The sequence below is a fragment of the Chrysemys picta genome, chromosome 16 (assembly GCF_011386835.1).
Source record: "Chrysemys picta bellii isolate R12L10 chromosome 16, ASM1138683v2, whole genome shotgun sequence".
In the NCBI taxonomy this organism is placed as follows: Eukaryota; Metazoa; Chordata; order Testudines; family Emydidae; genus Chrysemys; species Chrysemys picta.
In genome coordinates this window covers 28,757,223-28,772,799 of record NC_088806.1, presented here as the reverse complement: position 1 = coordinate 28,772,799, position 15,577 = coordinate 28,757,223, and the positions used below count along the sequence as shown (strand labels likewise).

The window sequence follows — 15,577 nt, the reverse complement described above, 5'->3', positions numbered from 1 at the left end:
GCCACCACTGCAATGACAGAATATGCCTTCTTTCTAAACAGCTCTTTGTTCTCTATGAACCATGTATGTATCAGTCCAGCAACTCTGAGGAATCCACCTGACCCTTTCTCTTGTTTGGTAACATGCCCTGCTACCCCAGAGCTAGGAGTGAATGGAGGTCAGGGCATCTTCTGAAAGGTAAGAACATAAGAACGGCCATACTGGGTCAGACCAAAGGTCCATCTAGCTCAGTATCCTGTCTACCGACAGTGGCCAATGCCAGGTGCCGCAGAGGGAATGAACAGAACAGAAAATAAGTGTTCCATCTCCTGTCGCTCATTCCCAGCTTCTGGCAAACAGAGGCTAGGGATACATTGTGTGAAGAAATACTTCCTTTTGTTTGTTTTAAACCTGCTGCCTATTAATTTCATTTGGTGGCCCCTAGTTCTTGTGTTATGAGAAGGAGTAAATAACACTTCCTTATTTGCTTTCTCCACACCAGTCATGATTTTATAGACCTCTATCATATCCCCACCTTAGTCGTCTCTTTCCCAAGATGAAAAGTCCCAATCCTATTAATCTCTCCTCATACAGCAGCCATTCCATACCCCTCATCATTTTTGTTGCCCTTTTCTGAACCTTTTCCAAGTCCAATACATCTTTTTTTGAGATGGGGCAACCACATCTGCAAGCAGTATTCAAGATGTTGGGTGTACCATGGATTTATATGAGGCAATATGATATTTTCTGTCTTATTATCTATCCCTTTCTTAATGCTGTCCAACACTCTGTTCGCTTTTTTGACTGCCACTGCACACTGAGTGGATATTTTCAGAGAATTATCCACAATGATGCCAAGATCTCTTTCTTGAGTGGTAACAGCTAATTTAGACCCCATCACTTTATATGTATAGTTGGGATCATGTTTTCCAGTGTGCATTGCTTTGAATTTATCAACATTAAATTTCATCTGCCATTTTGTTGCCCAGTCACCTAGTTTTGAGTGATTCTTTTGTAGCTCTTCGCAGTCTGCCTGGGACTTAACTATCTTGAGTAGTTTTGTATCATCTGCAAATTTTGCCACCTCGCTGTTTACCCCTTTTTTCAGATAATTTATGAGTATGTTGAATAGGACTGGTCCCAGTACAGACCCCTGGGGGACACCACTATTTACTTCTCTGTTCTGAAAACTGAAATGGGAAAGGCCTCTTTTCTGACTCCCCAAGAGGTAGCTGAGTTCACCAGTGTCTGATAATTTACCAGGATGGCACACTCAGACAGGATAGATGTCTGGTCCATTGCTCTCTGTTCAGACACACCAGCCTCTCTCTCTTTCTCCACTCCCCCTCTTCTTCGGGACCACCAAAGAATCACAGGTTCATCGCATCATCACTGATCTGCGAACTCTCTCCTCCGGTGTGTCCAGCTCCCAGTCACTCTGTTTCGGATGTCGATTGTCACCAGGCAAAGGTGAGAGCGGGTGTATATGAGGGACTGAATATACCTGCACGAATGGATGTGTGCAATATTTCTGTACACAGAAACCTTCTCCGGGTATGTCTACACTCCAGTAAAAGACCCACAGCCTGGCTGCAGCTGACCTGGGCCAACTGACTCAGGCTTGGGCTGCTGGGCTGTAAAATAGCAGTGTCGATGTTTGGGCTCGGGCTGGAGCCTGGGCTCTGAGACTCTGCGAGCTGGGGTGAGTCTGAGCCTACGCTCCAGCCTGAGCCCAAACCTCTACACCACTATTTCTATCCCTGAAGCCTGAGCCCGCTAAACCTGAGTCAGCTGCCCTGAGTTCGGAGACTCAGTGCGGGGTGTTTTTATTGCAGTGTAGGCATACGCGTATAGGCCCAAATCCTGCAGTTCTTACTTTGGCAAAACTTCCACTGAAACCCCTCGCAGTGAAGTCCATGGAGGATTTCCCTGAGTAAGAGTGGCAAGGTTTGACTTAAAGTGCAGGCATTTTGATCAGAGTACAGTACCATTTTAAGTCCAGGTTCTCTTCGTTCTATTCCACAGAGTGTCACTAGATATGTATTCATTCTAGGCCTAAACTGAGATCTACCCAGAGATACGTAGAAAGCCTCTTGTCTGCCCTTCTTTAGTATGTTCTCTTGACCATCTGCCTGTCACCAGATGGTCATTGTTAATGATTTACAATCCATCACAACCTTCATTAACTAAAGTACCGTCAGCCTCGGGATCCCGGGCATTATTATTCTTAGCAGGTAGACAATTGCTGCTAGAGCATGTGTAGCTTTTTGGTGACATTGATACCAAGGCAGTTTAGTGGATGCTAATCCCACTCTGTGTCCAGCCTTCTGGAATACACCATGTGAGCTGGCCTTCCACTTCTGCAGTCATTTGAGTCTGCAGTTCTCTTCCCTCCATGCAGCCTCTCTCTAAGTTGGTCAATGTCTCTGTTAGTCATCAAACTGATGCATGTGTGTTTTATGAACGTTCTTCTCCTGGACTCCTTCTTTAAATCCATCCTCCCTAACTACAGAACAGTCCTCTCCGCCACTGACCTTGACTGTGGTGGGGGGGAGATCTGCCCACCCACCACATAATTCTCCTGTGCTCAGTTTTCTCTGTATTTCTCTGGCTGGATTAAGGAGGGGAAAGGAAAGGTTTTGACTATGGTAGACAAATTCAGGAAAAGGGTCTGCTTAGCTTTGGAAAATAGCAACTCTGGACATATTCTCAGAGATTCTGCAAGAATCTGGAGAGGGCATTACATGGAGTCACTATTGCATGCTGAGGATAGGGGAACTGGAGTAGCTGTCTGGAAGGGCCTCTTCTCTCTAAGCACTAAAATGGTTTCGACTGGAATTCCATAGAAAGGAGCCAATGGCCCTGAGACTGTGCTGAAAGGAGAGGAAGGATGCAGCGCTGGGAGCCTGTAAGAAATGTGAGGAATTTGGTATATGTCATAGAGCAGAAGACAGGGCCTCCCAGAGGGGGAGGCAAGTGGGGCAATTTGCCCCAGGCCCCGCAAGGGCCCCCACAAGAGTTTTCAGGGGCCCCCACGAGCGTTTTCGGCGGGTTTTCGGCGTCAGGTCCTTCAGTGCCGCCGAACACACCCGGAGCGAGTGAATGACCCGCTGCCGAAGACCCGGAGCTTCTTCCGCTCCAGGTTTTCGGCAGCAGTTCGGCGGCTGGTCCTTCACTCGCTCCGGGACCCACGGCCAAAGTGCCCCAAAGACCCGGAGCGGAAGGACCCCCGCCGCTGAAGACCCCGGGCGGCCCTGGCAGAAGAATGGGATTCACTGGGATCTGCCTGCTGTCCTGTGTTCCTTTCCTATTCTTTGCTTCCCTAGATGGCTGGACAGACTGGGGTATGTGTCCTTAGTCACTTGATGTCACCTGCTGGTTGACACAAGAGCAGCAAGGTTAAATTGTTCATCCTCTTCTACACCCAAACTACTTCAGATTAGTTCTGTCATCTTGATTTTGTTTTCTGACACACTCCACCCCCGGCCCAGACCCATTTTCCTTCTCTTGCCCTCTAGGTTGAACCTTGAGGTCATCCTGTTTCCCTTGCTTTGGAGAGCTGTCTCAGCTTTCTCCAAAGCATGTCAGCATCGCTCCTGAGCTGACGGGCTGCAGAGCTGTAAGATGCATCCCACCCCACCCCCAAGGGCTAAGCACTTCTGATCCTGCAAGGATGGGACGAGAGAGGCCAGCAGAGATCTGCAGAGGAGCTGAGGTGGGGTGCTGGGGAGCTTCCCAAGAGACACTGAGTGTGTTGCCTCATGGGGAGACAGTGTCACTGTCTTAGACACTCCAGCAGTGGGAACTTCGGAAACACCAGACGCACAGAGTACATCTACACTGCATTGAAACACCTGCAGCAGACCTGGGCCCACTGACTCAGGCTCATGGGGCATGGGTTGCGGGGCTAAAAATTGCAGTGTAGATGCTCAAGGTTGGGCCTGAAGCCTGAGCTCTGGGCCCCACCCATCCTTCATGGGGTCCCACAGCCTGGGCTCCAGACCAAGCCCCGTACATCTACACTGATTTTTAGCCCAGGCCAGCCACAATCATGCTACAGGTCTTTTATTGCAGTGTAGACATACTGATAGGGGTCACTGCGGAGCAACATGAGACATCTCCCTCCTCCAGGAGTTGGTTGTGCTGCTATGCCAGAGACATGAAGATCCTTGAACCTGCCCCCTTGCCTATTGCATGGTGAATCCTTGCCAAGGGTCTGGGGTAAGCTCTGCTGGGAATGCTTCCTTTCATCTCCTGTGCTTGGTTGCCCTCTGCATTCAATTCACTAGGAAGGCAGCGATGTAGCTATGGCCCCTCCCAAATGGATGGCTGCCTTAACAGGCTGCGGAAGCGTTTATTATGCAAACGTAATAAACATAATAAGGGATGTGTTTATTATGCAAACAGCAACTGAGTTATGTGTCTTTTAAGACTACTAAATAGTTTTTAATTACTGCTATATCAGTAAATCCCATAAATATGCAAATGCAATTAGTTCACAAAATAGGCCCTAAATATCTTTATTCCTCTCCAACAAAGTTCTTTGAAGTTAATCGCCAGCTCCCTTTGTTCACTCCCTTGGCAGTTGTGCTGAAATTGATGGGAATTATGACAGATGTACAAATTCAGGGGTACCAGATTTTTTCTGAGTGCCACATCTGGACAGGCAGGGACAGAAGATTGAGGGGGAGGGGGTGGCACAGGGAAGTTGAGGGGCTGTTCCCTTCCAAACAGTAAGCTAGATCATCTTATATTTTACATGCCACATTTGTGCTCTGTGCTGTTCAAGTCACGGATCTCAAGATAGCCCTCTGCAGTACACAGCTCATAACTAGAGCTGGCCAGAGGATGACCATTCTGGTTCGGGACAACTTTTTGAGGACTCAGAACTTGTATGCTTTGCATTGGAATGAAAACAGAACCTTTCAAATGATTGCATGAAATACAAGTGTGCCGAAAAGGACAGGCTTTCAATTCCTCTCTCTTGCTCTGGTTAGAAATGAGCAGAGAGCCCTGGACCTCAGAAACTGTCCCAGCAAAAACTTAGCTGAAATTGACAGGTGTCTGTGAAAACATTTCAGCTTTGGCAAAACACCATATTTCAACAAAAATACATTTAGTCAAAAATGTTCAAACCAGCTCTACTTCTAGCTTACGAAAGCAAGCACAGAAAAAGAAGATGCACTGGCAGTAATTGTAAGTGTATTTTAATACTCTTATGCAAAGCCATTTTTCCTGTCTTTAGGAGTTTGGACTTCCTAAGATATTCCATATCTCCAGATTAGCCCCCTATTCCTCCTGCCCCTTCTTTCCCAGTGTTGAACACTTCTACGTGAAGATGTGGCTCTCTGGAACCTGCAAGTCCTCTACGTAACCAACAGGAGATGCTCCTTCTGGAATGTGCTTTATTTAGTATGCTTGGGTCAGATATTTTTTTAGAGCATTTATTTAGGCACCTAAAGATGCAGACAGGACACACAAAAACACATTGGTCTCTAACTCAATGGGAGTTTAAATACCTTTTAAAAATATGGCCCTTTGCGTCGTGGAAAGAGAATCAGCTATTCACTATATCAGGGATTGGCAACCTTTCGCACGCGTCTCGCCAGGGCAAGCACCCTGGCGGGCCGGGCCAGTTTGTTTACCTGCCGCGTCCGCAGGTTCGGCCGATCGCAGCTCCCACTGGCCGCGGTTCGCTGCTCGAGGCCAATGGGGGCTTTGGGAAGCGGTGTGGGCCGAGGGATGTGCTGGCCGCTGCTTCCTGCAGCCCCCATTGGGCTGGGATGGCGAGTCTGGCTTACCCTGGCGGGCCGCGTGCCAAAGGTTGCCGATCCCTGCACTATATCGTACCACCAGGAAGTGGTTTCGTGTATGTCTGGACTTACTTATTTCATCTGAGCTGCCTCAACTATGTCTGTTTTATAAACTGCCACTCATCACCTGTTTCAGGTAAAGGTGATATGAGCAACTGGAATTAACAGAGTTGAACAACAGAGCCTGACTTCACTGAGCTCCCAAACTTCACTGAAAGGTGGTGACTTCCCAGGAGCTGAGGCCTGCATGTAATTTGCATAAGATGAAGCATGTAGCAGCTAGCCACATTTTTAACAAGGAACAGCAACCTATGGGGAGAATCTCTCCCAGCATGCAGTGCTTCATCTTAAGTAGTTTCAGGCTTGAACTTTCCACTCAGATGTAGCTGGAGCATTGCGTGTTGGAAGCAGCAGTTTGCAAAGGATGCACTTAAATACAGTAAAAAGAACAGGAGTACTTGTGGCACCTTAGAGACTAACAAATTTATTAAAGCATAAGCTTTCGTGGACTACAGCCCACTTCTTCGGAAGATGCATCCGAATAAGTGGGCTGTAGTCCACGAAAGCTTATGCTCTAATAAATTTGTTAGTCTCTAAGGTGCCACAAGTACTCCTGTTCTTTTTGCGGATACAGACTAACACGGCTGCTACTCTGAAACCTTAAATACAGTAGAACCTCACAGTTACAAACACACCAGGAATGGAGACTGTTCGTAACTCTGAGGCAGCTGGGCTCCCAGCGGAGATCCATGCTGTTCCTAGTGGGGAGCCAAGAAGCCCGGTGTGGCTGCCCCCTGTTCCGGGCAGGGGGAGATCCATGCCTGGAGGCCAGTCAACGGCTGTGCTCCCAAAGGGGAGCAGAAAGCCCAGGCGGCAGCCTGGCTGGGAGTGCGGAGCTAAGACCCTGGGGTGCAGCAGGACTCCCTGCGAGGAGTAGAGAGCCCAGGCAGCAGCCTGACTTGGAGTGGAAACTCGGCAGCCGCCTGACTGGGAAGCCGGGAGCCGGCTTTCTTGTCAATTTCACGGCTCCAGGATGACAGGCAGTAGAGGTAAGTTACATCTGGAGGGACACTGCATCGCCTTAATGACACCGACATAAGACCTACGCCTCTTGTGGAGGTAGCGTTATTAGGTCGGTGTAGTAGGGCACTTACATCAGTGGGAGCAAGGCCATAGGGTATACGCTGACGTAATTAGGTTGATGTAAGGCAGCTTATGTTGATCTAACGCTGTAGTGTAGACCAGGTCTAAATTGAAGTACCAGCTAAACTGTTTGTTTTATGAAGTCAGCATAGTCAGAGTGCCACCTTGTGGCCCTGGTGACAAACATGGCTTTTTTTCCTCTCTTTTTGTTGTTGTTGTCATGATCAGCCCTGGAAAAATGTGATAGGTCAGGATTTAATTTGATAGGCACGGTGAAATGGTGATCCCGTACTATGGAAACCAACTACATGAAACATGCTTCTTTTTTTGTAACAGAAAATCAACAATGATTCAACAAGAAGATGACCAAGAGAACTCTTTATAAATGTGTCTCCTCTTATGTGAGTGCTATTGGATTCTCTGTTGTGGTTTTTTGTTTGTTTGTTTGTTTTGTTTTTTTACTTCCCTTTCTGAAATTAGGTTGGTGTGTTCTTTGGGGTAAGGAGGGGTTGGGCATATCCCCTTGGCCAGACGCTATTACTGCACCTCCTGGATAGGGCTGGGCTCAAGTAGTGGCCACAAATTTTGCCATTGGGTGGCTGTTTAGTGGACTGTATGAAAAGAGCTTGGGCTCAGGCCATTCCCCACTGGATAACAGTCCAAACCGTATCAAGCACCAATACAACTGGCCCTCTTGTTGTCAATCCCAATAGAGAAGTCCTGCAGCATGAATTGCCCTCTCACTCTTGAGGAGACCCCTCCTGCAGTTCAGGCGAGAGGCAGATGGGCAGGGTGCAGAATGGCAGGAGCTTGCACTGCTAGTGCTTGTGCTGTGGAGAAACGGAGGACTTTATTCTCTGGGGTTACTTATTTGATGTCTTCACCAGCATGAGATTCACATATCAATTTAAAAGTTAGACGAGAGTAAACTGTAGCAGCTTCAAGTTAAAGTAGTCAATGATGTAACTTTTCTAATGAGTTACCCTGCTGTTAATGAAAAGTACATAGCAGGTGAGACATACCTACGCATCTCGGACATGTAAAGCTATTATGTAACTAATGTTCTAGGCTTTCTCCACCTGGTTGGTGGAATTACCAGCTCATGAATGCTCTGAGAGGCTTGGCATTTTGAACTAAGGGGCAAGGAAAGTCACCCTTGCTGTGTTCCTAGAACTGGTTGTCACTAACAGATAAAGGGGACAACCCAACCTTCCAATCAGTCAGAACTACCTGCAGGTTGACAGCTTTTAGTCCTATAGAAAGGCATTTGTCCGAACATGGAGCTCCACTTCATAAGGCACAAGCAACAACTGTCTCTAGGAAGAGAGAACTAGTCTAGAAAATAGCCTATAATGAATGCTAATAGCTAATGCAGCTCCAGCCATTTGGAAGGCAAAGTAGGGAAAACACTTCAGCCAGAGCTGTGCAGTTTCATGGAATGCTGGCAGATTAAAAAAAATACAGCCTGGATTTTTTTTTCTTGATGAAAGGACACTTTGCACCACAACCAGCAGAGAGGAACCTAAAGTTAGTGTGCTGCCTACAGCTTGACCACCCTAGGGGGGAGGGAGTATCTTCCTTTGGTGCACAGTTTCTCTGCCACATCCGTCAGGCTGCAGGTGGTGTGGCCAGAGAAAGGTGGGCTAGACCAGCCCCAAATGCCAGATTACTCCCTTGGTTGCCCCAATTTACACCGCTGGTTTGGGCTGGTACAAAGCTAGTCCAAGATCAGGAGTGCACAGATGGATTAAAGCCAGTTTGGCACCCCTTCTGGTGCCCTAGGCCATCACCCATAGCAGAGGATTTAGCCCCATATGTATGTTTTTGCAAATGCACATCCTCCCTGCATCATATCAGTAAAACTGATTGAATTTTACCATTCTCCTTTACTTTCCTGCACTGATGTGGGCATGTTTTTCACTTCACTGAGCTGGGCCAGTGAACAGAACAACTCAGTTTCATTTCTGTTTCTTTCTGGACACTTTTCTAGCTTTCCCATGGTAAGCCCAAGCTGCAGTGTTTGGGTTTCCCTCAGGGCAGGGGGATGTTTACAGCCAAACAAGCACTGTCTTCATTGACATATTTTCAAAACACTTTCATGACAATATTTCTGGGACGGTTAGATGCTTTCAAAATATTTTGTTAAAAAACCTCATCTGCCTGCCCGGGAAAGGGGTGGCAGCACCAGAATAAGGCACGTTTCACCAAAGCCTTGAGAATTGCACTTTGTGAACGTGAGAGGACAAAAGCCCAGCCATGTAACAGTTGCAGTCCCATAAATAGCATGTAGTCCTCCAGTCTAAAACATCAACCACCACAGAGAGTTTCCAGGGCTGATTCTCTCCTACTATTATTCTTTATATTGCAGTAGCAGCTGGGAGCCCTAGTATATGGGCTAGGACCCACTGTGCTAGGTCCTGTACATGCACAGACCAAAACGATGGTCCATCCTAAAGAGCTTACAATCTTAGTAATGAGTGACAGAGAGTCCTGTGGCACCTTATAGATTAACAGACATATTGGAGCATAAGCTTTCGTGGGTGAATACCCACTTCGTCCGAGGCAGTGTAATGAGTGCTCAGGTTTACAATGCTCAAAAATAAATATCTAGCCCAGAAGCAATATCTAAAGAACCGGAGCTCAGCTAGCCGGTACGATAGTTAATCAGCTCAAACAGGTGAGGCGGTTTCTAGGTGATGGTTTGAAGTGACCCAATGATGTAACAGTGCAGTGGGGTTTGGACAGTCTGAACTAGACAGAATCTCGGAGCATGCAGCCAGGTGCACCCTTTTATGAGGGTTGCTGTGGAAGGGAATACTGTTTAAGGGAAGAGGGGAAGGCCATGGGTTAGAGCACTAGTCTAGGAGGGGGCAACCTGGGTTAAATCCCTGATCTGCCACAGATGACCCGTAGGTAAGTACTTAGTCTCCCTGTGCCTCAGTTCCCTATCTGTAAAGTGGGGATAATAGCATTCCCCAAACTGCATAAGGACTGTGAGGTGCTCAGACACTGTGGGAACGGGGCCAATGACTACCCTCGCTAGCTAGCTGTACGGCCCTATGGACGCTTGTTTACTTTTCATCAGGATTCCAGCGATTTGAGGTTTCCGTGAGCTGCCTGGAGTACGAGAGCAGGTACTAGGTTCCTGTGGGATGGAAATGCGGTGGCAGCCTTGTGCCGCTTGGGGCGAGGCAGGGCTGTGACCCAGCCCGGGCTCAGCCCGCTGCGGGGAGATGGGCCAGGGCGTTACGATGCTGGGGGAAGCGCGCGGTGCTGCGCTGGGGGCGTTGGAGCGTGGCCCCCTCAGTGGGGTGCCGGTGCCAGGTGATGGCTCGCACGGGGTGATGGCTGGCAGGGGGTGAGGGGGTGCCACTGTCGTGCCAGGGGGTGGGGACTGTCTCATCACTGACTCCCTTCCAGCACGGAGGGGGGCTGTGCCCACCTCAGGGAGCCTCCTGGGCTGTGCCCATGGAGCGGGGGGGCTGTTCCCCTCTGCGAGGAGGGTGTTTCGGGGTGGGGGGGCTGTGCCCAGCGGTGGGCGGGGCTCCCCGAAGGCAGTGCCCGGCGGGGGCGCGCCGCGTGCCCAGCCCGGGGGGGGGGAGGGAAGGTGCTCGGCAGAGCTGAGGAGCGAGCGGGCGCGGCCCCGGGCGGCGGGGGCGCGCGCAGCGTTTCCCGCGGCCGGGCTGGCTGGGGTCGGGCGGCGGCGGCCGAGCGGGGCCCGGGATGACGGCGGAGCTGCAGGCCGAGGCCGAGGCGGGCGCCGCCGAGAGCCAGGGCACGGTGAGAGCCCGGGGCGCGGGGGAGGGGAGCACTGGGATCCTGCTCACCTGGGGGGGGGCCGATAGCGGCCGGGCCCCCCTGCGATCCCCACGGCGTAGCTGGGAGCCCCGCCCCGGGCCGCGCCCGCTGCTGGGGGGCAGAGATGTGGGGCGGGCCCGGCCCGGGGCTCTGGCTTGGGCCCACGCTGCGGGGCGGCCCCGGGCGGCGGGCTGGCGGGGCGGGTCAGCTGAGCCGGAGGCGCTCAGGGGACCCCGGGGGGCGCCGCCCACGGGCTCTTCCACGCCGGCTTGTCTGTTTCATCCCCTTCGTCCTCCGCTGCCTGGACCCGTCCCCGCTCCCCGGGGAGGCCGCGGCGACCTCAGGGCTGAGCGCCCCGGGGTGCTGCAAACCGGGGGTCCCCTTGGCTCGTCACCCCCAGGTGTGGTTTTCAGGGGAGATGGTCATTCCCCTGGCCCAGGGCCGGCTTCGACCAAACCCCAACACCTGCTGGGGGACGATGGCAGGGGCGGCTCCGGGCACCAGCGCAGCAAGCCCGTGCCTGGGGCGGCAAGCCGCGGGGGGCGGCGTGCCGGTCGCTGTGAGGGCGGCGGTCAGGCGGCCTTCGGCGGCACGTCTGCGGGAGCTCCGCCGGTCCCGCGGCTTCAGCGGCCATTCGGTGGCGGGTGCCGAAGGCGTCGGGACCGGCAGATCACCCGCAGAAATGCCACCGAATCCGCGGGACCGGCGGACCGTCCGCAGGCGTGCCACCTGACTGCCGTGCTTGGGGTGGCAAAAAACATAGAGCCGCCCCTGGGTGATGGGAGCAGAGAGGGAGGAGGTTAGTTCCATGACCACCACAAAAGGTTAACGAGCCCCAATAATTCCTTCCTTTAGTTCTATTATATCCTGGAATTTCAACTCAAAAGTATTCCACACCGGCTCCAAAAGAGTCGTACCAGAAAAGTTCAGCCGGTGCACTTTACTTTTTCATCTTTTCAGTTAATAAATTAAAAGGCTAATACAGTATTTGGCACTTATGCAGTATGTACCCGTTTAGTGCATTTTACAAACTTCTTTTCTTTACATGCTTACCACAATGTTAACCGTATTGTGGCATTTACTTTATCGGCCGGTCATGATGTCATCAATTTATTTTGTGAAGGGCAAGAGATCTCTTTGGCAGACTTGCAGCATCTTTGCGGAATGATGATGTTCCCTATAATATAGGGATGATTTGCTGGGTATGGACAGATGCTAACATGAGTCATGTTCTGCCATCAGTTTGCTGTAGTAACATCCATATATTTGTGGCTTAACATTGTACGTGATTTTAAAACCGTTCATGTTAGCTAGCTAGTGTCAAATGGGAAGAATTTTAAGATTTGAGAGATCAAAGATATTAATAAAGTTTTCTTCAGCTTTTTGATGGAAGTGCCTTAAACCTGTTCGTCTCGACTGGTTGGACTGAAATCTTTTGTGATGTCTTTATTTTCTTCCCCACACCTGTGCATCTGAGAAGGAATGGACACAGCTTTCATAACACCTTGACTATGTAGCTTCATGTGTCTGGTGAAGATCTTGCTTGGGAGTGACTGTACCCAAGTGCACCCCTGTATTCACACCCTACACATGGTTGTAATAATCTTTGTTCACAATATGGCTTGTAAGATATCATTTGAAAACGAATAACCTGCTGGTCAGTAATATCATGGTGAAATGTATGTGACAACGTTATATGTAAAGTTATGAACGTAAGCTAAAATCATGATTGAAGTGTGTTTACCAGACAAATTTGGGGAGTGGGTAAACCTGTTTCTCAAAGACAAAGCTGATGCTTCTAGCCAGGTGTCATCAAAGCTGATGGGCCATCATTTATCAACTGGCCATTCTTTGGCAAGGAAAGTGGGCAGGAACAAAAAGATCAGAATCGTAGCAAATACTATGGAACCTCTTTCACCACCAGGTTTCTTGACTCCATCCTCACAGCAGGAATGAACTTTAACTAGGGGTAACCCTCAGAAAAATGCTTTTCAAAGGTGAGGGGCAAAAACATCCCAAATTATCTTTCCCTATCTATCTCTCACCTTTTCACCCAAAAGGCAAAAGAAACAGCCATTGGACTTTGGGAGCAGATCCTGGCCTGAGAATTTGGTCAGCAATGTTGCTGGAAAAATGTGGTAAGGGTCTTCACCTTGAACCAAGTCAAACTTGTTAAGTTTAGTACTAGGAAGCATTTTATCTTTTTTTCTTGCAACCATTTTTGACTTTTGTGCTTTATACTTATACTCCTTATAGTTAAATAAACTAGTTTTTCTTTTTTCTTTAATTAAAACTAATCCAGGATTGTGAATTGTTTGGGGTAGCTTCATTTAAGGTCGCAGACTGTGGTATATTGATCCCCTTAGAGGGGCAACAGACCTAATATACCAGCAGAGGGCTGGACAGTGCAGAACACATGTTTTTTGGGGGGAGAAATCCAGGACAGGGAGTGTGTTGGGGTCACCCTGCAAGTAGTAGCCAAGACTGCTGAAAGCCAGAGTGTGGCTTGGTGTTTGCTGACAGACTGTTTGGGTCAGAGTTGCTGGACCAAGGCTAAGGCTGGACACAGACACTCAGGATGCTGTTTGTGAGGAGCCCAGGTTGGGAGCTACAGCAGCAAAGCATTGCGAGGCACCCCAGGTTGCAGGGCAGGAGTGACAGCCTCTCACTGGTTTGGATTGCACCCCGAAATGTCATAATGACTGCGTGCTTCCAGCTTCTATCAGTGAGAGTTTTTCTTTTGACTTCAGTGGGCTTTGGATCAGGCCTGTGGTGGACAGAGACCCATGCTTGAATCCTTAAGTGGGAGCAGTAAAAGTATCCCGGGGGAAGGGAAGTTTAGTGTAAGGTTGCTGCTTGACCGTGCTGAAGACTGAATTATTCTATGGAAGGTGTACGGGACAAGCAGTGACAATGCGAGCTTCCCTCATCTCTGTATGTTGCCACTGCCAATGTGCCTCAACACTGACTTGGCGGGACATGTCTAAAGTGAAGAAAAGAGTTCGAGCTCCATGGCCCATTCATTCCTTATGCTGTCTGCCAAGGGTGCCGTTGGAGGGATCAATTAGTAACAGGGCAGGTGTCTACAAAGAACATCTGCACACTAGGAATCCCACTGAGGATCCCCCCCCCCACACACACACACACTTGATTCATGCAGGCCATTGAAAATAACAGCTACGGAAGTATGAATTTCTGTCTCCATGAAGGAAGCTAACCCCAGTGAATATTTATCTGTCTGCATTCTAAAGTACACCTTTGCTGTTAACAGCATGAATTGTGTCTTGTTTCATTAGTGACTGAAGTGCTACATTTAAACAAACAAAAACAAAAGAAAACAAACAAGCAAACTACCACCAGACATCACTGGAATGACTTAGAATTTTCTTGGGACTCCACTTTTACATTTTTTTGGTGGATTAGTACATAGGGATAAAATAATTTGCAAGAAATAACTTTCTGAAAACCTACTCTATCCCTCTATCTTGCTGCCCAACTGGGAAGAATGTTTGGGAATATACTAGGGGAAGTTTATCCATGGGGAACAAATATTTAATAATATGCTTCTCAGTTTCACAGAGAAAGGTATAACATGATTCAAAAGATGGATAATCTATCCAAAACATGATCCAAGTTGAAGCTAGACAAATTCAGACTGGCAATAAAGTGTACATTTTTAATGGTGAGAAGTATCAGGGGGTAGCCATGTTAGTCTGTATCTACAAAAACAACAAGGAGTCTGGTGGCACCTTAAAGACTAACAGATCTGTTAGTCTTAATGGTGAGAGTAATTTACCATTGGAACAATTTACCAAGGGCAGTGGGGGATTCTCCATCACTGATCATTTTTAAATCAAGATTGGATATTTTTCTAAAATCTGCTCTAGGAATTATTTTGGGGAAGTTTTCTGGCCTGTGTTATATAGATATATGATCATAATGGTCCCTTCTGGCCTTGGAATCTGTGAAGTCTGTGGACACCATTTCTGTCTATATAACCCCTCAGTAATTCATTTTACCTCTTGCCATTATTAAAACAGCCTTTAACTTCTGTGCCATGTACAAAGACTCATCTTCTGAAGCCTTTTTTAATGTAGGTTGTATTACTTGCCTTTAGAGGATCCAATTAAAACTGTTCTGAAGGATGCAAGTTGTATGTCCATAGACATCTGTAACATGAAGAGAACATGAATAGATTCACTTTCAATCTCATTTAAGTTTGAAAGGCCAGGGACTTCAGCCGAATCCAAGATCTTCAGGGAACTATGTTCTTGAGATAATTTGGCTGTGGGTTCTGCATTGGAGAAATCAGTGGGAACAGGCAATTGATTTTGTGTGTGTTCTAATTGTGCAGTATTTATGCAGTTCTAATGTCAAAATTGTACAAGACTCAGAGTCTGCATATGTACATTAAAGCAATGGCCAACTATTTTCATCCTTCAATCTAGCTAGGTATTGGATTGCAAAAGGTTTTACTGCACAAATGCTGGAATTGTTGTTAATGTCCATCTGTAGGTTTTTAATCTTCTTGATATCTATTTTCCAAGCATGATAAATGTGAAGTTAAAATGCAGTTGGTAAAGGTCACCTATCTTGTGTGCTGCTTCCATGCAGGCCACTGTGTTGTCCTTCATGCAGACTGCTATTTCTGCCGTCTATCCTGCCTCTAGCCTGTCCTGCTTTAAATCTCTCCTCAAAGCATATTACTTCAGGTAGTTTATATTCCATAGCCATTTTAAAACAACAAATCTAGGACTCTCATGACTCCCTTAGCTGATTACACCATCATCTTCCCCTCTGTCAGCCCCTTGTTGTTTATCATCCTATTCTGTTGCTATAGTCTT

The 15,577-nt window shown here is 48.3% G+C and overlaps 1 protein-coding gene across 11 annotated transcripts in view; it reads left to right on the top strand.

The window, feature by feature from the left end:
* Window positions 1-10,558: 10,558 nt before the first annotated feature.
* USP28 (ubiquitin specific peptidase 28) overlaps window positions 10,559-15,577 on the top strand; it is a 45,356-nt gene continuing 40,337 nt past the window's right edge. For 8 of the 11 annotated variants that reach the window (XM_065570650.1, XM_024109069.3, XM_042851850.2 and 5 more), the window contains exon 1: window positions 10,560-10,715. In XM_065570650.1, coding sequence (XP_065426722.1) covers window positions 10,659-10,715 — 57 coding nt within the window. In that variant the 5' untranslated portion in view covers window positions 10,560-10,658. Of the gene's footprint in view, window positions 10,716-12,793; window positions 12,872-15,577 lie in introns of all 11 variants that reach the window. The other 3 variants (XR_006174830.2, XM_065570648.1, XM_065570647.1) reach the window with 2 other exon arrangements.